The 23,010-nt window shown below is 44.4% G+C and overlaps 1 protein-coding gene across 6 annotated transcripts in view; it reads right to left on the bottom strand.

Annotated features, from left to right (window-relative positions):
- Nucleotides 1–23,010, bottom strand: part of MGMT (O-6-methylguanine-DNA methyltransferase) — a 728,754-nt gene that overhangs the window by 645,348 nt on the left and 60,396 nt on the right. For 4 of the 6 annotated variants that reach the window (XM_073595727.1, XM_073595728.1, XM_073595730.1 and 1 more), the window contains exon 2: nucleotides 22,776–22,810. The exons of 1 other annotated variant lie outside the window; for it this stretch is intronic. In XM_073595727.1, the coding sequence (XP_073451828.1) occupies nucleotides 22,776–22,810 (35 nt within the window). Of the gene's footprint in view, nucleotides 1–22,775; nucleotides 22,811–23,010 lie in introns of those variants that run through there. One more of the 6 variants, XM_073595732.1, reaches the window with a different exon arrangement.

Below are 23,010 nucleotides of genomic sequence, written 5' to 3' on the forward strand. Positions count from 1 at the left end.
TCGGCATTACTCCAGAGGCACACCGTTTGAGGTTTCGCAACCTCCGCCGAAAGGAGAGAGAGCCTTACACAGAATGGGCTCATCAAATGACCCGAGCAGCGGAAAGTTGGATGACCGGGCGCCAAGCTGTTACCATGGCAGATGCGCTCCAGCTAATCCTCCTGGAACAATTCTACGATCATACCCCACATGAGGTTAGAGACTGGGTAAAGGATCGGCGGCCAGTCACAGTAGATGAAGCTGCCATCCTAGCTGACCAATACGTGGATTCAAGGCGGACTGTACAACCAGAGCCTAAGACCCCAGCTCGGCCTGTCCCCAACATTCCACGGAGCGTTGCCCCGCCACACCAGCCGTTGATCGTCGGCCCCACTCAGCTACCATCTTCACGAGGAAAAGGGGACCTCTGCTACAGATGCAACCAATCAGGGCATGTTAGGAGGTATTGTCCGCAGAATGTTTCCCAGGACGCGCGGAACAACAGGCCCCTTGGACCTGCCCGGGCTGCTGCACACTGTCTGGAGAGAGATGATGTGACTTACCCAAGCGAGGAGAATATTGGAATTCTACATGAGGCAGACCCTGTGCAAGCTTCCACTACAGATAATCGTTTGCACCATCGACAAGCCGTGTGGATTAATGGTCGGGCTGCCCAGGGACTGCGGGACACGGGAGCTACTATTACCCTGATACAGTCCCGAATGATAAACCCGGCAGAGCAGACGGGACGGTCTGTGGCTGTGCGGGTGGCCGGGGGAAATGTTATGCGGGTCCCCACTGCCAGCGTTCACCTTGATTGGGGTTCGGGGGCCAAAGAAGTGGAAGTGGGAATAATGCAGAACTTACCTGCAGAGGTTTTGTTGGGCAACGATTTGGGACGTTTAAATTCAGCCTTCTCCCTGGATGTATCCCCGGAAGCCTATCCTGTTACCACCCGCCAGCAAGCCCGGATGGAGGTGCGCTCCCTCGAGGACGGGACCCAGGTAAGACCTGTCACCCCTGACCTAGACTGTACTACCCCAACTAACCCTATCCCGACTTGGGCTTCTCCCCAAGAATTTGCTCAGGCAACTCTTAGCGACCCTTCCTTAGCTAGCTATAGGGAAAGAGCAGGTTTGGACCCTGGGGGGTTGGAGAGGGAGCGAATAGAGTGGGTCCAGGGATTACTCTATCGGGTTAATGAGGGAAAGACAGCCTCCCATCCACCCAAGCGGCAGCTGGTTGTGCCGCAGAAATATCGTCATGACCTGCTGCGCATTGGGCATGACATACCCTTAGCCGGACACCTGGGGATGTCCCGGACCCTCCACCATCTGACTCAGTCGTTTTTTTGGCCAGGGATTACAGGGGATGTCCGACAGTATTGCCGGACCTGTGACACATGCCAGTGGGTGGGTAAGCATGGGGGCCCGCTGAAAGCTCCCCTACACCCTTTACCGATCATTGATGAACCCTTTAGCCGTGTTGCCGTAGACCTGGTTGGACCATTGCCCAGACCTAGTCCTTCTGGGAAGAGATATATCCTTACTGTGGTGGATTATGCCACCCGGTACCCAGAGGCCATTCCGCTGGCAAATATCCATGCAGAAACTGTGGCTGATGCTTTGCTCCGGATCTTTGCCAGGGTGGGTTTCCCTCGGGAAATCATCTCTGACCAGGGGACCCAGTTCACTGCTGAGCTCACTCAGTAGTTATGGAGGCTCTGTGGGATAAAGCCCCTACAGAGCTCTCCCTATCACCCCCAGACCAACGGACTGTGTGAGAGGTTCAATGGAACACTGAAACAGCTGCTTAGGACATTTGCAACCTCTCACAGGGATTGGGAGAGATATCTGCCACACCTTCTCTTCGCTTATCGGGAGGTGCCGCAGGAATCTACCGGGTTCTCCCCATTTGAGTTACTGTATGGGAGGCGGGTGAGGGGGCCCCTAGATCTAGTCAGAGCCCACTGGGAAGGGGGAATTGATCCCCAAGGGTCCTCTATCGTAGCATACGTTCTTGAGTTTAGGGACAGACTGAAGGAGCTCACAGACACTGTCCAGGAGAACCTTCGGGCTGCCCAAAGGCGGCAGAAACGATGGTACGATCGTACTGCTCGGAACCGCACTCTGGAGGTTGGGCAGAAGGTTCTTGCCCTCAGACCAACCAAGCAGGACAAGTTACAGGCCACTTGGCAGGGACCTTACCGGGTTGTGGCAAAGCTCTGTGACACAACCTACCTAGTGGCTAAATGTTCGGATGAAAGAGTCCGACGGACCTTTCATGTGAACATGTTGAAAGCATACTGGGAAAGATCAGGAGAGGTAGCCGCTATATGTGCTCCAGCTGTGGAAGATTCTGAGAATCTTCCCCTGCTGGTGCTCCCGGAGCTAAATAGTATTACTGCAGGGATAGAGATGATAAAGCTTGACGACCAGCTAGGGCCGACGCAGAGAGAACAAGCTAGACAGGTCCTTAGTCAGAGAAGGGAAATGTTCTCCACAGTCCCCGGGTACACTACTATGGCAGTGCACCGTGTGGAGACCCCAGGACAACTGCCGCTAAGACAGGCGGCTTACCGGATACCTGATGCAGTGAGAGAGGGGATGCGTCATGAGATTAAGGAGATGCTTGAATTGGGAGTCATTGAGCCATCCAGCAGCCCCTGGGCTTCCCCGGTGGTCCTTGTACCGAAGCGGGATGGCACAACTCGCTTCTGTGTAGACTACCGCAGATTAAATGAGTGCACCACCACTGATGCTTACCCTATGCCCCGGGTCGATGATCTGTTAGATCGCATTGCTCGGGGAAAATTCCTGACAACCCTTGACCTATGCAAAGGATACTGGCAAATTCCTCTGGATGCGGAATCTATTCCGAAATCGGCGTTCATTACCCCATTTGGCTTATACCAGTCTAAAGTAATGCCATTTGGGATGAAGAATGCACCGGCGACTTTCCAGAGGATGGTAGACCAACTCCTCGATGGCCTCCAGGACTATGCTTGTGCATATCTGGACGACATTGCGATCTACAGTGATACCTGGGAGGACCATCTGGTTCATCTGGGTGTCGTGCTAGACCGCATCAAGGCTGCAGGACTAACCCTTAAGCCAGAGAAATGCAGCATAGGGATGTCCGAGGTACAGTACCTTGGACATCGAGTAGGCAGTGGACAACAACGACCTGAGCCTGCTAAGATTGAGGCCGTTGCCAAGTGGTCGACCCCCCGTACTAAAACCCAGGTCCTGGCGTTCCTCGGCACAGCTGGGTACTATAGGAAATTTGTCCCGCAATATAGTTCCATCGCTAAGCCCCTGACAGACCTGACTAAGAAGCACCTTCCCCGACAGGTACTGTGGTCCCCTGAGTGTGAAGCTGCCTTCCAACAATTAAAGAATGCACTAACTTCAGCTCCTGTTCTAGCTGCCCCTGACCCAACCAAACGTTTTTGTGTCCACACAGATGCCTCTACATTCGGGCTGGGGGCAGTACTGAGCCAAGTAGGACCTGATGGCGGTGAGCACCCAGTGGCCTACATCAGTCGGAAGCTGCTACCCAGGGAAGTCGGTTATGCAGCCGTGGAGAAGGAGTGTTTGGCGCTGGTGTGGGCTCTCAAGAAATTCCAACCTTATCTCTACGGACGATCTTTTACGGTGCTCACCGACCACAATCCATTAATCTGGCTTAATCGGGTCTCCGGGGATAATGGACGTTTGTTACGATGGAGCTTGGCACTGCAGCCCTACAATTTTACCATACAGCATCGGCCAGGAAAGCAGAATGGGAACGCTGATGGACTTTCCCGGCAAACGGAACTATAAAACTCTCCCGGACAGCCCCAAGCTGACCCGTGGTGGATCTAGTTGGGTCTGCCGGACTATGGGACAGGGGGGGGGCACTGTCGCGGACATTGGCTGCAAGGACCTTTTTCTGTCCACATTCACCCTGTTATTTGTTATTTCTATATTAATCTTTTATTTTTTTTAACTTGCCCAAAGAATATTCTCAGTTGTTTGTTCTGAACAATACATGACTCTTGAAAGAGCTGATCACATTAACCTGCAGAGACGAACTGTCTGGTCACCAGGTCTGCCTTAAGTGTTGTGTTAATTAACATGTTAATTATATTATTGTCTTTTAAGTTTTTGCTAGAGGGGAGGGGGGAGTGTCCATGAGTCAGCCCTACCTCATTATCTAACCCCTTGTGTTAAATGTGTATAAAAAGGCTGTGTTCTGCCCAATAAAGGAGTCAAGATTCTACAAGCTATTATCGACTAGACTTGTATGTACTGCAGCTATAATATTATATCTGTCTGATGATCATACGGGAGGAAGCGGTGTTATTGACGGAGGCACTCAGTGGAGTGTGGGATTGGATCCGTCACAACAACTCCGTTTTGTTTGTATGCCGGCCGGCTTTTCGTACACGCAACTTTGCAAATTTAAATGTAAGTGACTACTTGTCTTTTTAAATAAAATATCTGGAGGATTTTACACTATGGCAAGTCTCTCTTTCCTTTACAAAACGGGGAAACGTGAACATCATATGTGAGCCTGGAGATTTACCCCCCCATCGGAACACCGGGAGCGCCAGCAAGCTAAAAGGCCTTGGCTGGGCTAAAGCCACTTGCCCTTTTATGCTTTGCATCTGGTAAGCAGGATCAACTACTACGGTGGATTGACACTACTGTTTACAAGTGCACGGTGGTGGTGTTCTTATTCTGGAAGGATTCAAAATTTCCTTTGTTGTTGATTATCTGTATGGACTATTATTTAATTATTAGCGCAGCTTGTTTACAGGACTTTAGAATTTTGGTGTGGTCGCACTATATGCTGCTGCTTATTTACATTTTCTGTTAAGCGCGGTTTTCTCCATTTTTATATTAATCTTTTTTGGGGATGTCTCTACCAGCTTTGCACATCTAGAGAGTGACATTTTTGCCCTTGCTTCTTTGCAAAATAGCTCAAGCTCTGTCAGATTGGATGGAGAGCGTCTGTGAACAGCAATTTTCAAGTCTTGCCACAGAGTCTCAATTGGATTTAGGTCTGGACTTTGACTGGGCCATTGTAACATATAAATTTGCTTTGATCTAAACCATTCCATTGTAGCTCTGGCTGTATGTTTAGGGTCGTTGTCTTGCTGGAAGGTGAACCTCCACCCCAGTCTCAAGTCTTTTGCAGACTAATGCCCCGTACACACGGTCGGATTTTCCGATGGAAAATATCCGATTGGAGCGTGTTGTCGGACATTCCGACCGTGTGTGGGCTCCATCGGACATTTTCCATCGGATTTTCCGACACACAAAGTTTGAGAGCAGGCTATAAAATTTTCCGACAACAAAATCCGATCGCGTCAATTCCGACCGTGTGTGGCCTGTTCCGACGCACAAAGTGCCACGCATGCTCAGAAGAAATTCCGACACGGAACAGCTCAGTCTGGTAAAATTAGCATTTGCAATGGATACAGCACTTTCGTTACGCTGCAATGTTAAAAATGGTTTAATACAGCGCACTCTCTTCTTTATAATGTGACAAGAATTAAGTAGTTTTGCTGCTCATATTCACACACACTTCTCACAAACTTATTTTTTATTTTTTTCTTGGGATTCCCTGAATATATTGTTATTTGTCACATCTGACATAATTTTTTTTTTTTTTTTTATTTAAAGCCATTTTTCTTTTAGATTTTATGTTTGTATTTTTTCAGGCTGATCTTTGTTTAATGTTATTTTTAGTTTTACTCCAGAATATTTTTGTGTGTGTTTTGTGTGTCAAGTTACCACAACACCATTGATATCTTTTATTATTTAATCTCAAGGAGATTGTTTGGTGTTGGTGTCCCTTGTTAATTTCACATTGTATTTTTGAAATGTACCTAAATCCTCACCAAGAAACTGTCCTTTTTGAAGTAAAACACACATAGGCAAGTATAATTCAAACCAAAAATCCTTTATTAAGGGCTCAGAACCAAACAAAGAGGGAGGCAACGCTGGATAAACAGGAGAAATTAGCGAAGCCTGGGACCCCCAGGGCAGACATCAATTCTTGAACATCAAAATTGGTGGCCTGAGGAGTCCATATGTAAGGGAGGGCAGTCTGGTCCAGAAGTCCCAGAGATCCGGATAGCAGCAGATGACATCTGTGTCCACAGGCTGTGGTACCACAAGAGGCTGCATCTTTGGGCCGACCAGACTGGATCCAGGGTCCTCACTTTCCGGTCTTCCTTCCACGCTTCCTTCCTGGCTGTGGCTCTGCTGTTGGAGATGTGGCAGGAGGAGGAGTAGGACCTGGAGGAGGAGGAGGACTAGGAGGACCTGGAGGAGAAGGAGGAGGACCTGCAGGAGGAGGACCATGTGTGAGTTCACAAAGGTGTGTATCAGATGTAATTTGGGCCCTCATCCCCTTATTAAGAGCCTCCAATATTAAGGACTCACACATGAGTTGTTGTCCCTCCTCCATCCTCTGCATTTTACACGCAATGATGGCAGCGAAGTCCTCCTCCACGGTGTGTGGTGCTCCCAGGGTCTCTGTAGCCCTCCAAAAGAGGCCTATGGCAGCCTCCTCTAGGGCACTCCTCCTCCTGCCACTTTCTCTTTCCAGGTGTAGGGGAGGGACCTGCAGATCAGGCAGCCTGCTCGGCGCGGCCACCTCCTAGCTGAGACTTCCCTGTGTATGAAAAAGGGATATGGTTTTAGTTTTTGCATCATCAATCACAATCATAAATTAGTACTCCAAACTAACATCTAGTTAACATCATTGAATGGACAACCAGCAATATTTAGAGGAATGCTATACCTGGCTCAATCTGGGCTCCTCCACATGTTGCTGCCTGGAAGGCCCAGGTTGGGCGTCAGAAGCCTCAGCCGGGGGGGAAGGAGGCGTGGAAGGAAGACTGGAGAGTGATGGCCTGGGTTCAGTCTGGCCTGCCAGAAAATGCAGCCTGTCATAGTACCACATCCTGGGAACATAGATGTCATCTGCTGCTCCGGATCTCTGCGAATCCTGGACTTTCTGGCGCTCCCTTACATATGTGCTCCTCAGGCCACCAATTAGGATCCTTAAATATGTGATGTCTGCCGTGGGGATCACCTGCTTCACAATTTCCAACAATTGATCCAGCGCTGCCTTCCTCTTTGTTTGGTTCCTGTAATGTGGGTGGTTGATCTCCCACAGAAAAGGCAGCTCCCTGAACATGTCAATAAATATTGCCATGGAGTCATTATCTTGAAAGATATCCATTTTCACTGCAAGACACAACACAAGACAAACCCTAATGTCAGGCCAAACTCTCCTAATCTTGTTACAACATAGGCCTCAATGTAGAAGCAGTATAGGCACAAGTATGTCTCTTACCTTCGTTCTTACGATCAGCGTCTCCAATGCTCCTTCCTCCGCTCACAGATCGTACGTAATACGCACGTGTGGTACGCTTTATACACACTGCGCATGCGTGTAACTCCGCCCGCCCCTGAAATTCTTTCTAGTCTATTCCCCGCCCCTTTTCATTCTGCGCAGTGGGGGAAGAGCACATGGCGGATACACAGCAGGTGCGTGCTAATTACAGGAACGAGGAGGAGGAGGAGGAAAGCCCGGATCCGGACACGGAAGATTTAAGGCCACAAATATGTCCTTTGGGGAGATGTTGGAGATGGTGGACATCCTGAAGAAGGTCGACTATGATGGAAAGTATGAACCTTACCCCAACCCCAATATCAGAAAGGCCAAGATCATTGCGAAAGTGGTCAAAAGTCTGCACCGGAATTTCGGGGTACGACGATCGAAAGATCAGCTCAGGAAGCGGTGGTCGGACCTGAAATTAAGAGAGCCCAAGCAGTACAGAAAGATCCGGAGAGTGCTGCAAAAAAGTAAGTAGTTGTGCTGTGTTCCTATTCTTTTTGTCTTTATTACGTTCGTGCTGCTCCATATGCTTTTCTTAATTGTTGTACAGTTTAAAATGGCAATTTTAATGTTCATGGGCCCATTATTCGTTCGTATCAAACATTTTTATTTCGGCCTCTAAAACACCATTGTTTAGGCCATATGCATTTTCCTAAATTTTTTAGGGCCTACTTGTATGAAAAATATTTGGTTGTGTAGATGGCTTTGTTACTAGAATGAAACTAGATTCTGTGTAAGGAGAGGACACTGAGCAGCTGTTTTCACATCTGGACACTGGAGCACTAGTGTGGGACACAAGAACAACATTTTTATTAGGGGGTGCACACAGGTGCAACAGTGTATAATATATGGGGGGTCTCCATCTGTGAAGCTTGTACAAAACAGGTAAAGTATTGCAGCTTGACAAAGAACACTAAAAAAGCTACATCTTGGAACTTTGCTAAAATTGACAATTGTACCCCACTTCCAAGCAATGTTTCCTATTTATAGTTCTGCCATCAAATATCTGTGTGCTAATTATACCATTTTTGTTTTACATAGGGGAGAAAAGACTCGGAGGACACCCCTCATCCGAGGAGACCACAGACCCCCCACCTCTGGAAGAAGGGCAAATACCCCAAACACAAGCTGAGCAGAAGGAGGAAGAAGATGTGGTGGAAATTGGCACCACAACAGGTGAGTGTCTGCGACCACAGACTCAGGTAAGAGATGGATGCTGGCAGATTTTTGATACCTGTTTTTGTTTGGTTTCTCTCTTTTTAGGTGATTGTGAAGTTATGGTTTGAGATCCTTTCACATCAGAAAGTGCCCAGATCCTGATCAGGGAGATCATGAGGTGTAATTTAGAATTGGAAAACCTCAAGAAAAAAATCAATGATGTTATTCAAAAAAATAATAACATCATTGATGTTTTGGGGCGAATTTAAAACCCCACAAAATCACTTTTTTTGTGTGTGCTACAATCTTAAAAATTTTTGAGCGATGTTTCGAAAAGCCAAATTTGGAGGATGCACACAGTGTGCCAACATGTGTTATCTGCCATCACGGGAGATCAATGGACGCGTTTTGGGGGTGCAACCCCTTCCTCAATAATAAAGTAGCGGTGAGGAAGGGGTTGCTCCCACAAAACACGTCCCTTGATCCCCCGTGATGGCAGCTAGCACATGTTGACATTCGTAAATTGGTGTGCATCTTCCAAATTTGGCTTTTCAAAGGGTGACTTCACCCCATCTGAACGCAATATCAAACACAGTTCCTAAATACTCATGTCTGATATTGCCTTCAAGATTTACCATATGTGAACTTTGTAAGTTCAAGATTTTTTGCCTTTCTTGTTGGTTTTACACAGGCCTGTTTTATTGTAAATGGACATTTCTATTTTTGATAATGCCACCCCAAAAATTGTTATACAACAAACATGTTGGTTTGTTTTAAAAACCTTTTCTAAATGCACATGTGATTGTGCAGGTACTAAAACAAACACAAGCAGTAAATGTCAACAAAGATTAGCTTTTTTTTTTAATTTGATAAATGCTTCACAAATTGTCTGGCATATTGATGGCCCCCCTACCCGCAAAGAACTCAAGGTATCTTAACCGGACATCACGGCACTCAGGGAGGGCAAGCCAGGACGGCCACTTTCAAGCTCCGTCAGGGTTGTATCATGTAGAATTCCGGCCTCAGGCCCAACTGAGTCAGCATAGTTGGCAGAATGTTTGCGTAAAAAGTTATGGAGAACACAGCACACCAGGATTAGATGATTAAGTTTATACTCCGCCATATGGATGGGTGTCAGAAATAGGCGGAACCGGCTGGCCATGATTCCAAATGTGTTCTCCACCACTCTTCTGGCTCTGGCCAGCTAGTAATTAAAAACCCTCTGTTCCGGGATGAGGGTCCTCATCGGGAATGGCCGCATAAGATGGTCCCCCAGCGCAAATGCTTCATCCGCAACGAAGACGAATGGGAGTCCTTCCACATTGTCCTCTGGAGGTGGCAAGTCCAAGCTGCCATTCTGGAGACGCATGTAGAACTCCGTCTGGGCGATGACTCCACCATCGGACATTCGGCCATTCTTCCCCACGTCCACATACAAGAAGTCCTAATTAGCCGACACCACCGCCAACATCACAATATTATTGAACCCCTTATAGTTGAAATAGTACGACCCCGAGTTGGGTGGTGGGATGATGTGGACGTGTTTCCCATCAATTGCCCCTCCGCAGTTAGGAAAGTCCCACCGCTGGGCAAAGTGGGAGGCCACAGTCTGCCATTCCTGTGGCGTGGAAGGAAACTGTTGAGGAAAACAAAAATAAATTACTACTAATAGTTGTCCTGAGAACAGATTCTCCCACCTGAGCTGTGGATCTCTGCAGCTCCTCCAGAGTTACCATGGGCCTCTTGGCTGCTTCTCTGATTAATGCTCTCCTTGCCCGGCCTGTCAGTTTAGGTGATCGGCCATGTCTTGGTAGGTTTGCAGTGGTGCCATACTCTTTCCATTATTGGATGATGGATTGAACAGTGCTCAGTGATATGTTCAAAGCTTGGGATATTTTTTTAAACCTAACCCTGCTTTACACTTCTCCACAACTTTATCCCTGACCTGTCTGGTGTGTTCCTTGGCCTTCATGATGCGGTTTGTTCTCCAAGGTTCTGTAACAAACCTCTGAGGGCTACAAAGAACAGCTGTATTTATACTGAGTTTAAATTACGCACATGTGGACTCTATTTACTAATTAGGTGACTGGGTATCAGAGTAAAGGGGGCTAAATACAAATGCACACCACACTTTTCACATATTTATTTGTAAAAAATTTTGAGAACCATTTATCATTTTCCTTCCCCTTCACAATTATGTGCCACTTTGTGTTGGTCTATTACATAAAATCCCAATAAAATCCATTTACGTTTTTGGTTGTAACATGACAAAATGTGGACAATTGCAAGGGGTATGAATACTTTTTCAAGGCACTGTATACCAGGCAACCTGATTTGAATGTGCTATATAGAGGTTCCATCAGTAACATCTAAGCTCACTGCCCCTTTATGTTGGAATCGAACCACAACTGAGCCACAACTGGCCCTAGGTGTAAAGGGTCCACAGCAAAAACTTGTAATGGACAAGTGTGAAAATAGTTTTTTTCTTGCAGGGTCCCTGGGCTGCCCATGAGATTTGTACTAGTCCTGCACTATGCACAGTGCTGTCAAGGTGACTGTGACATTAAGTGCAGGTAATCCTGACTTGTACAGAGTATTGGATATGGCTCCATTTCCTGAATGAAGACAAAAATCAATGCGTATGGTGTGTTGTTACAATTTAGATTTACAGGCTTATAGACATTACATGGTGTACGGTTGTGTACCAATATAGAACTACATGCATCAGCTCATTAGAAAACAATCTTAGACACGTTAAATAAGGACCTGTGGCATTATCCTGGACATATGAGACATTCTGCGATATCAGTCCTCTACTTAGCAAGAAACCTGAAGTGAAAATGAAAAATGACTGCAAATAAGACTAAATAGTGGAAAACTACAGAACATGGGAGTATTACAATAATGGTCATGTATGAAGCTGGCTGTGCCAATGTCTAAAGACTATTGGTTTATTCCTGCAGGTATGATGGTTGGAGGCAGAGCTATTCAGGGGCTGGTTTAACATTTGTGTTTGCCAGTGTCCCAGCTTCTTCCTAAAGACCACATTATAACTTGAATGTCCACGAATTGCTAAATGAATGTCTCTCAATGGACAAAAAAAATAAATAAAAATCCTGATTGGTGGTGATAGAAACAATTCCCCTTTATCTCCAATTTTCTCTGCAGTTTTGAAAAACCAGCTGCACTGAGGAGAAAATGTGACAAAGGGAACAAAGCAGACTGCAGATTAAAGTGATATTAAAGTCTTGTTTTTTTTTTTGTTTAAAAATAACAAACATGTTATACTTACCTGCTCTGTGCAGTTGGTTTTGCACAGAGCAGCCCAGATCCTCTTCTTCTCCAGTCCCTCATCAGCGCTCCTGGTCCCTCCCTCCTGCCTCCACAGCAAGCAGCTTGCTATGGGGGCACCCAAGCCGAGCCGATGCTCTGTGTATTCATTCTGACACAGAGCCGCGGCTCGGCCTCCGCCCCCTCTCTCTCCTCATTGGCTCAATGACTTTGATTGACAGCAGAGGGAGCCAATGGCGCCCTCTGCTGTGTCTCAGCTAATCAGGAGGGAGAGTCCCGGACAGCCAAGACTGTCGTGCAACATCGCTGGATTGAGATGGGGCTCAGGTAAGTATTAGGGGGGCTGAGGGGGGAGCTGCACACAGAAGGGGTTTTTTTATCATAATCCATAGAATGCATTAAGATAAAAAAAAATTCTGCCTTTAGAACCACTTTAACCACTTTACTGGTAGAGTGGTGGTCTGCTGAAAACTGCATCACACCAAACATCAGCAGAGCATTTTTATAATTACTGTTCACCTTGGATCTCAATCATACACCAATTAGGTTATAAAAAGCAGAAGGCAGCAGGAGTTTCCCAGTAAAACGGTCCCATTGTCAAGAGGTGTGAGATAATCAGATGCTTTAAAGCAGGGGGCTCGAACTGGCGGCCCTCCAGCTGTTGTGAAACTACAAGTCCCATGAGGCATTGCAAGGCTGACAGTTACAAGCATGACTCCCACAGGCAGAGGCATGATGGGACTTGTAGTTTTGCAACAGCTGCAGGGCCGCTGGTTTGAGACCCCTGGACTAAAAGAAAGACAACTGGGTGATAGTTGCTGGGGTGTGAGCCTGTGGGAGAAGTGGTGGGACAAATTCAAATACACTAGAAATGTAGGACTCCTGGCTAAGGTGGCGGGAGCAAAATATATAGTCACCTCTAAAGAGACAGATTTCAAGTACAACTACACTATTGAAGAGTGCACAATGCTGATTTTCCTGCCTCGTGCATATACATCATTTAGGAAAATGTCAAGTAACATTTCCATATTCCTGCTAATTAAAGTATGGTCCATTTCCAGGGTTGTCCTATAGATTGCTATGACTGTGTTAAAAATTATTGGTTAGACAATTAGGCTGCAGAAAGCAAATCAAATGTATTGTCGATTTTTGCATGGCCCTACTTTTCGCCACTCACACAGCAGAACAGTGATGAAGATTTTGTAGATAACTAGTTAATCTTTGGAATGTAATGGGATAGAAACAGTGTGGAACAAGTGACTTTGCATCCACCAATGCTTGTTAACCTCTTCCCGACCGCCTCACGCAGATATACTGCGGCAGAAGGGCACGTACAGGCAGATTAATGTACCTGTTTGTTACCCTTTAAGAGGCGGCTTGCGGGTACGCACGCATGCCTGCTGGGAGCTCCGTGAGTGTGATCGTGGGTCCCGCAGACTCGATGTCCACGGGAATACCCTGCGATCATCTCACGGGGAGGAAAAACGTTCTGCCTACTGACACTGACATTGATCACCGCTCCCTGTAATCGGGAGCGGTGATCAGTGTCGTGTCACACACAGCCCCCCCCACACACACACACACACAGTTAGAATCACTCCCTAGGACACACTTAACCCCTACAGCGCCACCTAGTGGTTAACCCCTTCACTGCCAGTCACATTTACACAGTATTTAATGCATTTTTAATTGCACTGATCGCTGTATAAATGTGAATGGTCCCAAAATCGCACCAAAAGTGTCCGACGTGTCCTCCATAATGTCGTAGTCATTAAATTAAATTAAAAATCGCTGATCGCCGCCATTACTAGTAAAAAAAACTAATAGTTAAAATGCTATAAAACTATCCCCTATTTTGTAGACGCTATAACTTTTGCGCAAACCAATCAATAAACGCTTATTGCAATATTTTTTACCAAAATTATGTAGAAGAATACGTATCGGCCTAAACTGAGGAAAAAAATGTTTTTTATATATATTTTTGGGGGATATTATAGTAAAAAATAATGCGTTTTTTTTTTTTTCAAAATTGTCGCTCTTTTTTTGTTTATAGCGCAAAAAAAATAAAAACCGCAGAGGTGATCAAATATCACCAAAAGAAAGCTCTATTTGTTGGAAAAAAAGGACGTCAATTTTGTTTGGGTATGTCGTCGCACGACTGCGCAAATATCAGTTAAAGCGACGCAGTGCCGAATCGCAAAAAGTGCTCTGGTCAGGAAGGAGGTAAATCCTTCTGGGGCTGAAGTGGTTAACCATTTCAGGGTGTTTTGGTTTATTTAACTCCACCCTTCTTAAAATAACACAAACCTTTCCATGAACAAATAATATAAAAAATGACCTTCAATGTTTCATCTGCAGGCGGCTACGATTTACCAGTAATTTAGCAAAAACATAGCTTCCTTATATGGGGGTGTTCCTCCAGAACATCCCAAACTCGTGTGATTGGCTCACTGTCAAATTTTCTCTCATTATAACACGTGACTGAACACACTATTAACTTAGACTAATGCCCGGAAATGCCGCCAACAAAACTCCGATGAGAGCTTTTTGTCGGAAATTCCGACCGTGTGTATGCTCAGTCGGTATTTTGCTGGCGGAATTCCAGCCTGCAAAAGATTGAGAGCAGGTTCTCTATTTTTCGGTCGGGAAAAGCTCCTGTATGCAATTCAGACGCGCAAAAAATCACGCATACTCGGAAACAATTTGACGCATGCTCAGAAGCATTGAACTTCATTTTCTCGGCTCGTCGTGGTGTTGTACGTCACCGCGTTCTTGACGGTCGAAAGTTCAGAGAACTTTTGTGTGACCGTGTGTATGCAAGGCAAGCTTGAGCGGAATCCCGTCGGAAAAACCATCCAAGTTTTTTCTGACGGAAATTCCGATCGTGTGTACGCGGCACATGGAAGCAAAACCGAGCAGCATTGGTATATGGAATTCAACACAAAATGCCACAGGTAGGAGATTTGAGGTTTCACAATAAAGGGTTTATAGCAATACAGCGAGCAGCTCAATAAAAATGGCTGCGCTAATAAGAGAAATTTCATCCTTGCAAAAAGATCTAGAGATAACACTCACTCCGGAAAAAAAAAAAGGTCCTATTCTTTTCTTTGCTCATCAAGTCTCAATTTCTAACAAAACACAAATAAGTAGGTTATAATATAGCTTCCAGATGGTATAGGGTTCCCTCCATCCTCCACACAGCCCTTCCGAATGGCTCTCTGATTTGCTGCCGTGGTAATAAAGCCATTAATACAATACTTTATATCATCTGGGAATATCTGATGTTACAGAGGTTCTGGAGCCAAGTAAACACTATAATTAAGATATTAACAGATGTGGATCTCACAGCTAATCTAGCTGCACTCCTTCTACAATTAACCTCTATTCTCAAGTATCACTATAAAAAAAAAAAGAAAAAAAAGAATAACTTTTACATTTAATAAATGCTGCCCATGTGTACATCCTGCCATTTTGGCAACAAACAAATCCTCCATTCAACTCAAGTTGAAAACAGGTCGATGGAAGACATAACTGCTTCCTTAAAATATGGGCCCCTCAGCCCACCCTAATATTTAACTGAGCCCCATCTCCATCCAGCGATGTCGCATGAGAGCCTCGGCTGTCAGGGGTCTCTCTCTCTCATCGGGACTGAGACAGCAGCAGGAGTCATTTGGCTCCAGCTGCTGTCAATCAAAGTCAGTCAGCCAATGAGAAGAGAGAGGGGGGTCGGAGGCCAAGTCGTGGCCCCATGTCTGAATGGACACACAGAGCAGCGGCTCGGCTCGGGCGCCCCCATAGCAAGCTCCTTGATGTGGGGCAGGAGGGAGGGCCCGGGGACCCGAGAAGAGGAGGATCTGGGCTGCTCTGTGCAAAACCAACTGCAACAGAACAGGTACATTTTTAAACGAAAAAAAAAAAAAATGAGACTTTAATGTCACTTTAATGCATTAAGATGAAAAAAAAAATCTTCTGCCTTTAGAACCACTTTAATTGGCATAGAACAATGTGATATTTTGAGTTTTTTTTCCCCCACAAATTATACTATGTACCATATATTTATATTTGCTTGAATCTGCAGTTTTATTGTGGATGCAACACAGGGTAAAAGTTGATGTTGTTATTGGTTTGCCATTTGGACACTTTAGAAAGTTCAGATAGCAGTCAATATTTATGTGGCCATCTGAGAAAACCGCCTCGAGAGGGAATATCTATAACTTCTTTAAACTGAGATAAAATATTCTTCAAATTCACGGTTACTTATCACAGGTGACAGGAAGTGGGGAACATAATTTTGTTGCATGGTTATTAATACCACAGCTCCAGGGACATAGCATTTTAGTAAACATAAATTTGAACAAGTTACCACATCCGTGCTGATAACCTCTTGAGCCTTGCTATATTAAATTGTTTTTAATATATGGTGGAGTGTACGTAAAATAATTCCCATCAGCGATCACTGACAAAATACTTTAAACGTGTAATTGTTTCCATTTCTTGCATTTTTCCAAAGGGTAACATGGAAAATCATCATTTGCTTTTTAAAATAGGTAAATACAAGGTACATTTTTATATTATCTGCGGTTAATCCTGTAAAATATATGTTATTTTTTTAAATGATTCATATTAGAATGCTACTGTGGAAATTAGGCAATGCAGCTTTGTATAAATATAAAAATGGTTATGCAGGTGTGTCTATATATACTGTATATATTCAGAAATACGGGGATTTATGCATGTGTGTCTATGTATACTGTATATATTCAGAAATACAGGGAACATTGATGTACTGCTGTGCCATACTAGCATAACCTTTTTTATTTTTTTTGTATATTCTTTACTGAATTCAACACTGACAATGATACACTAAAAGATTTGTGTATACAAAAAGTCATATAGAGTAGCACAATTGTCATACATATTAATTCAAAGCTGAACTCCAGTGATTATAAATTTTGCATACTTGCATTGGGCCAGCTTGGCACAACGTAATTATACATACCTGATGTGTCTCTATGTCATTTGTAAATCACTGTTTTATTAAAAACTACTATAGTGATTTTTGAGCTCTTCTGGGGGCCCCGAGCGGCTGCCCTCTTGCACTGTAACTACAGGCATTCAAGAGGAAGTAAAGCCTAAAAAAAAAATAAATAAATAATACACCCTGCAAGGCAAAGTCATAATGAGCTAGTATGCATAGCATACTAGCTCGTTATGAATAACTTACCTCAGATCGAAGCCCCCGAAGCAACCCTCGTTCACCTCTTCCGCCGTCGCCATCTATCCCGGAGTGACTTCCGGGTATCGCGACTCCGGCTCTGTGACTGGCCGGAGCAGCGATGACGTCACTCTGGCGCATTCCGTCAGTTAAGGCATGTTCGCCTTCACTAACGGCATGCTCAGTGCGCCTCCACTGTAGACAGCGGTGCCCGTTTTTTGTTAAATATCTCCTTAACCGTGTAGATTAAGGAGATATTTCTTGCACCTACAGGTAAGCCTTAATCTAGGCTTACCTGTAGGCTAAAGTGGTCCCAGAGGGTTTACAACCACTTTCATGCAAAGCATTCTCTGACTGGGAGAGGCGGAGAAGGGGGAAGGAAATGATCATGATCTCCCCCTCATCCAATCTGAGAACACTTTGCATTAATTGAGAAATACGCGAGGCATTCTCTGAATGGCAGCTGTGCCAAGCAAGCGAACTCCGCTTGTTACTATGCAGAAGAGCAGCCGCTCGGCATTACACTAGGAATATTGTGGCCATCACTGTAGTACCCCGTACACACGATCAGAAATTCAGCCAGAAAAAACTTGGATGGTTTTTCCGACGGAATTCCGCTCAAGTTTGCTTTGCATACACACGGTCACACAAAAGTTCTCTGAACTTTTGACTGTCAAGAATGCAGTGATGTACAACACTACGACGAGCTGAGAAAAAGAAGTTCAATGCTTCTGAGCATGCAGTTATAGAATGAACGCCACAAGGTTAGACGAAAGATAATATGTCATTAGTGGCAAAGTAAACTAATGTATGCAAAAATAAAATAAATAAAAAGGGATAATGAGTTTGTATTATATAGTTGTCAATCCATATCCACATATGGATTTTTTAACATGTTCACTTTTTGAATAAACTGAAATTTTATCTATCCTGTATGTGTTTATGAGGTACCGTAATAGTCTATAACCATTTTCCTGGAGGAGGTAGGACTTAATTGGAGAAGTCCTGGTTGATCCCTCTCCAAACCTTCTTTAATTGCTTCTGAGCATGCGTTGAATTGTTTCAAAGTCCAAATTGCATACAGACGAACGCATTTTCGGACAGGAACTTTTTCCGACCGAAAAATAGAGAACCTGCTCTCAATCTTTTGCTGGCTGGAATTCTGCCAGCAAAAGTCCGATGGAGCATACACACGGTCGGAATTTCTGACCAAAAGCTCACATCGGACTTTTGCTGGCAGAATTTCTGATCGTGTGTACGGGGCATTACACAAAGGCCAGTCAGGTATCACATATGCAAACCTACATTGGGTCAAGTTGGCCCAAGGTAAACATTCAAAATAGACTAACCCTGGTATTCAGCTTTAATTACAGATATTAGTATTTATATGGACAAAAAGCATGGTAAGAATTAACCACCTGTCGAACCATCACAGTAAATATACTGCGAGCGGGCCTGCGGGTGCAGGCACAATCACGTACCCGCACGTCGGCCCTTTCCTCTGATTCGGCAGTGTGTATGTGCACCCCCCGTGATCAACTGAAGTCAAATGACTGGCTGCATCCAATCACACAGAACTCTGTGTGCATGGAAAAAGTGATCTAGTTGTTTATTCTCCCTATAAAGCAGAGAGAAAAAAACATTCAGGTAGTGAAGTAAAAGCAGTTAGTGATCCTCCCAGATAGTGCCTGTTAGCACCAGATTGCCCGCCACCCTATCACAGTCCACAGTCGCTGATTACCGCTATTACAGTATAGCGTTTATAGCTGCGTAAATTCCAGTATATATACAATAGTTTGTAGATGCTATAACTTTCATACAAACCACTTAATATACACTATTTTTTTTTATTACCAAAGACATGTAGCAGAATCCATTTTGGCCTAAATTTATGAAGAAATTATATTTTTTCATTGGATATGTTTTAAGACAGAAATTAGAAAATAGCGCTTTTTTTTATTCAAAACATTTGGTCTTTTTTCGTTTATATAATAAAAAAATAAAAAAAACAAGTGGTGATCAAATACCATCAAAAGAAACCTCTATTTGTGTAAAAAAAAATGCTAAAAATTAAATTTGCAGACAGTGTTGTATGACTGCACAATTGCTAGTAAAATTAGCGCAGTGTTGAAAATCAAAAAATGGTCTGGTCATGAAGGGGATGAAACCTTTAGGAGGTCAAGTGGTTAAAGTGGTTGTATACCCCCCCAATGCGGAAGCTGTACCTATAGGTAAGCCTGTAATAAGGCTTACCTATAGGTACTGTAAATATCTCCTAAACATGCGCCTTTTAGGAGATATTTACCTTGTAGTGCGCCGATGATGTCATCGGTGCATGCGCTGTAAAGAAACGGCCCTCTGTGCCGTTTCTTCACTAGCAAGTGACATGACTGACGGCTCCCGCAGGCACGCACGGGAGTGACTCTGGCCAGTCACAGAGCCGGAGTCTGCGGCCCCGGAAGGAAGAGGGTGAAGATGGATGCGGCCACCAGTGGGGACAGTGTGGGTGTTCGTTTGCAGGTAAGTGGCACATAATTGGCTAGTATGTGATGCATATTAGTCTATTATGCTTTTACTTTGCAGGGTAAAAAGAGGAAGTAAGACCCATCAGGGTTTACTTCCTCTTTAAATAAAAAGAAGGGGCCAATTTACACTGCAACGCAGAGCACCAGGAGCAATTCACCGCTCCAGCCATGCTAGGGGGCGGTGTGGTGCGCGATTAGTATGAGCTTTATTTGAAGTGCACAAAACATACATTTCATTGACTGCAAAGTTTGGCAGCATGATGTACTCTGCTGCCCGACACTGCAGTGCGATTCGGCCCGATGTGCTGCAATAAAATGCAACATGTCTGCATTTTAGCACAGCACTAGCCTGCATTGCATTGTGAATGGAACACATATGAAACAATTGTTTGCTGTGTGTCCTGCAGTGACAGACATTTTAGCACATATAGTGTGAAATGGCCCGAAGTTTCATTGTATGTAGACTCCTATAGCGGATAAAGAGAAGGGGTAGTTCCATACAGTATTTGAGAGAAGCAAACATGGAATTGTGAAAAGAAAGATAAAGGTGCATAGAGCAGAGAAAGGAGAGGAAAGGAGAGGAAAAACTCTCAGAGAAAGAGGTGGGGAGGAGAGTGTAAGGTGAGGTGACCATGATACCTGGATTGAGCACACGAGTAGATTTGAATCTGAAGGTTTGTACAGAAATCACTTGTCAGAAAATTCTCTCTAGCCATAATTAAGTAAGCAAATCCATTTGAAAGGCCTTACGATAGCAGGCCTGCTAGTCAAACGTCATCCTAGACGTATTAGCCAGGTAGTCATTACAATGTATACAAATTTTCCCCGCACAAAAACCACATTCAAAATTAGAATGTTGTTTGCTCAAGAACATTTTTCATCCTGCTCCTATGGTCAAAATGAGAATTTTTACATTTCTACAGTTCTAAAGTGGAACTCAAAGCAGAAGTTGTGACTCTTCCGATTACACTGACGGTCTTGGTCTGCCTGTTGGGTTTAGTGGATGGGACAGACCCGACTATGTATTATTTTATGCTTGCAAAGCAATCATTTTGCATTGGAAAAAGCCCGCTGCTCCTTCTTTGGAAGGGGTTGGTGAACACGGCGTTGCCCTTATATAAGGCTACTTATCTGAATAGGGTATTTATCCAAAAATTTGAGGTGTTCTGTCACAGCTGGATGTCCACATCTGACACTAATGCCTAAGTGCTCATAGAACTGAAACTTAATGTAATCAAGTTCTCTGTACCGCTGCTTGTATTGTTACTTGCTCTCCTTGGGCTCTTTACTTAGGGGCGGTGTGCCATATCATATAGAACCCAGACACTGCGCGGTTTGTGTATTTGATAAATTACCCAGCTATGTAACACATTGGTGACCCCCCTATACTTTCTTGGGGCTACCTAATTTATCACTGAATATTAATTGGTCAGCATGTCTTGCTTAGCCAGGAAGGGGTTGGTACTGCTGTGTACAGGAGGTGGGTGGGGAGGGAGAGGAGGTATTTTTAGTATTCCCGTGATTGCAAAGCACTTTTGACCACCTTCATTGAGCGGTCTGGTTATTTTGCACTATTGCATTTTTTTATATTTCTTTGGGGTTTTTTTTTTTGCAAGTGTAATGTACTTTTTGGACATTATGAATTTATTACTGTACTTTTTGTATACAATGTAAAATGTACACTTACAGACTGGATGATTTTCCCCCTTAATGACCAGGCCATTTTTTTGCGATACGGCACTGCGTCGCTTTAACTGACAATTGCGCAGTCGTGCGATGTTGTACCCAAACAAAATTGACGTCCTTTTTTCCCCACAAACAGAGCTTTCTTTTGGTGGTATTTGATCACCTCTGCGGTTTTTATTTTTTGCGGCATAAACAAAAAAAGAGCGACAATTTTGAACAAGAAAAAGAAACAATATTTTATACTTTTTGCCATAATATATAACCCCCAAAAAATTTTTTTAAAAGTTTACACCGATATATATTCTTCTACATATTTTTGGTAAAAAAAAAAATTGCAATAAGCGTATATTGATTGGTTTGCGCAAAAGTTATAGCGTCTTCAAAATAGGGGATATATTTATGGCATTTTTATTATTTTATTTTTTTTACTAGTAATGGCGGCGATCTGCGATTTTTAGCGGGACTGCGACATTGCAGCGGACAAATCGGACACTTCTGACACTATTTTGGGACCAATGACATGTATACAGCGATCAGTGCTATAAAAATGCACTGATTACTGTGTAAATATCACTGGGAAGGAAGGGGTTAACACTAGGGGGGGCAATCAAGGGGTTAAATGTGTTCCTTCATGTGTGTTTCTAACTGTGAGGGGGTTGGGACTGACTGGAGGAGGAGACAGATCGTTGTTCCTGATTAGTAGGAAGGCAGATCTGTCTCTCCTCTCCTGTCAGAACGGGGATGTGTGTGTGTAAACACACACACATTCCCGTTCTGGCTCTCGTGCCCGCGATCGCGGGTGGCCGGCGGACATCGTGGCTGCCAGCCACGCGCATCGGGTCCCACGCGTCTGATATTGACCTTAAACGTGCCGACGTACAACTACAGAGATTTGCGGGATTGTGCCGACCTGTCGCAGTATGATGACGGCGGCTGGTCAGCAAGTGGTTAATAAAAAAATAATATTACTGTACCTTTTGTACACTGTGTAAAACTGTAAAAATAAATAAAAAAAACTCTGAGGATCTGACAGCTGCTGCGGATGGACGGAGCACCATGTACAGTATGTTTAGGGCAGTATGTGGGCAGAGATGAATGCCCAGAATGAAAGCAGGCTGCATTGCTGGGTATTCCTCCCTAGGTGCATAGTGCCCTAAAAAAAAAGTACTGCTAAGTGCACTGCCCAGCCGCATTCAGCATCTGTCAGACTCTCCGAGTTTGATAGGCTGCTGGCAGCAAGGCTGGATGGTGTGCGCCTGTGGATGGTGGGCTTGTACACCCCAGCCACAGCTAAATGCTGGAGCCTCATGCACCGCTGGCTAAACATGCAGAGTGCATGAGGCCTTACCATAACTGTCAGAGACAATAATCATTCCATCAATCAATTTTTAAAACAACAGTTGACCTTGAGGTATTCCAAATCTTGTACGGTGAACTCTCTGGCAACACAACGGTGAACTCTCCGGCAACGCTTTTCACAACACATCTAAAAAATACCCGAAATTTCCCCACAAACTTACTTTGAAAGTCTTGCTCAAATGTGAATGAACTTCCCCTACAAAGAAATAAATAAAAAAAAAAGAGGAAAAATATATAAATAAATGTATATATTATATATGACAAAACGATGAATGCTGTTAGAGACAGATAAGCACAGCGTGTTGTCACACACAGAACATTCAATGTTATCGTTTCTATGTAATGTGATGCACCCTGTATTTCTAGGAGTAGTGCTATGGGCTCCACATCAGGTAA

Source organism: Aquarana catesbeiana, linkage group LG08, assembly GCF_042186555.1.
Source record: "Aquarana catesbeiana isolate 2022-GZ linkage group LG08, ASM4218655v1, whole genome shotgun sequence".
NCBI lineage: Eukaryota > Metazoa > Chordata > Amphibia > Anura > Ranidae > Aquarana > Aquarana catesbeiana.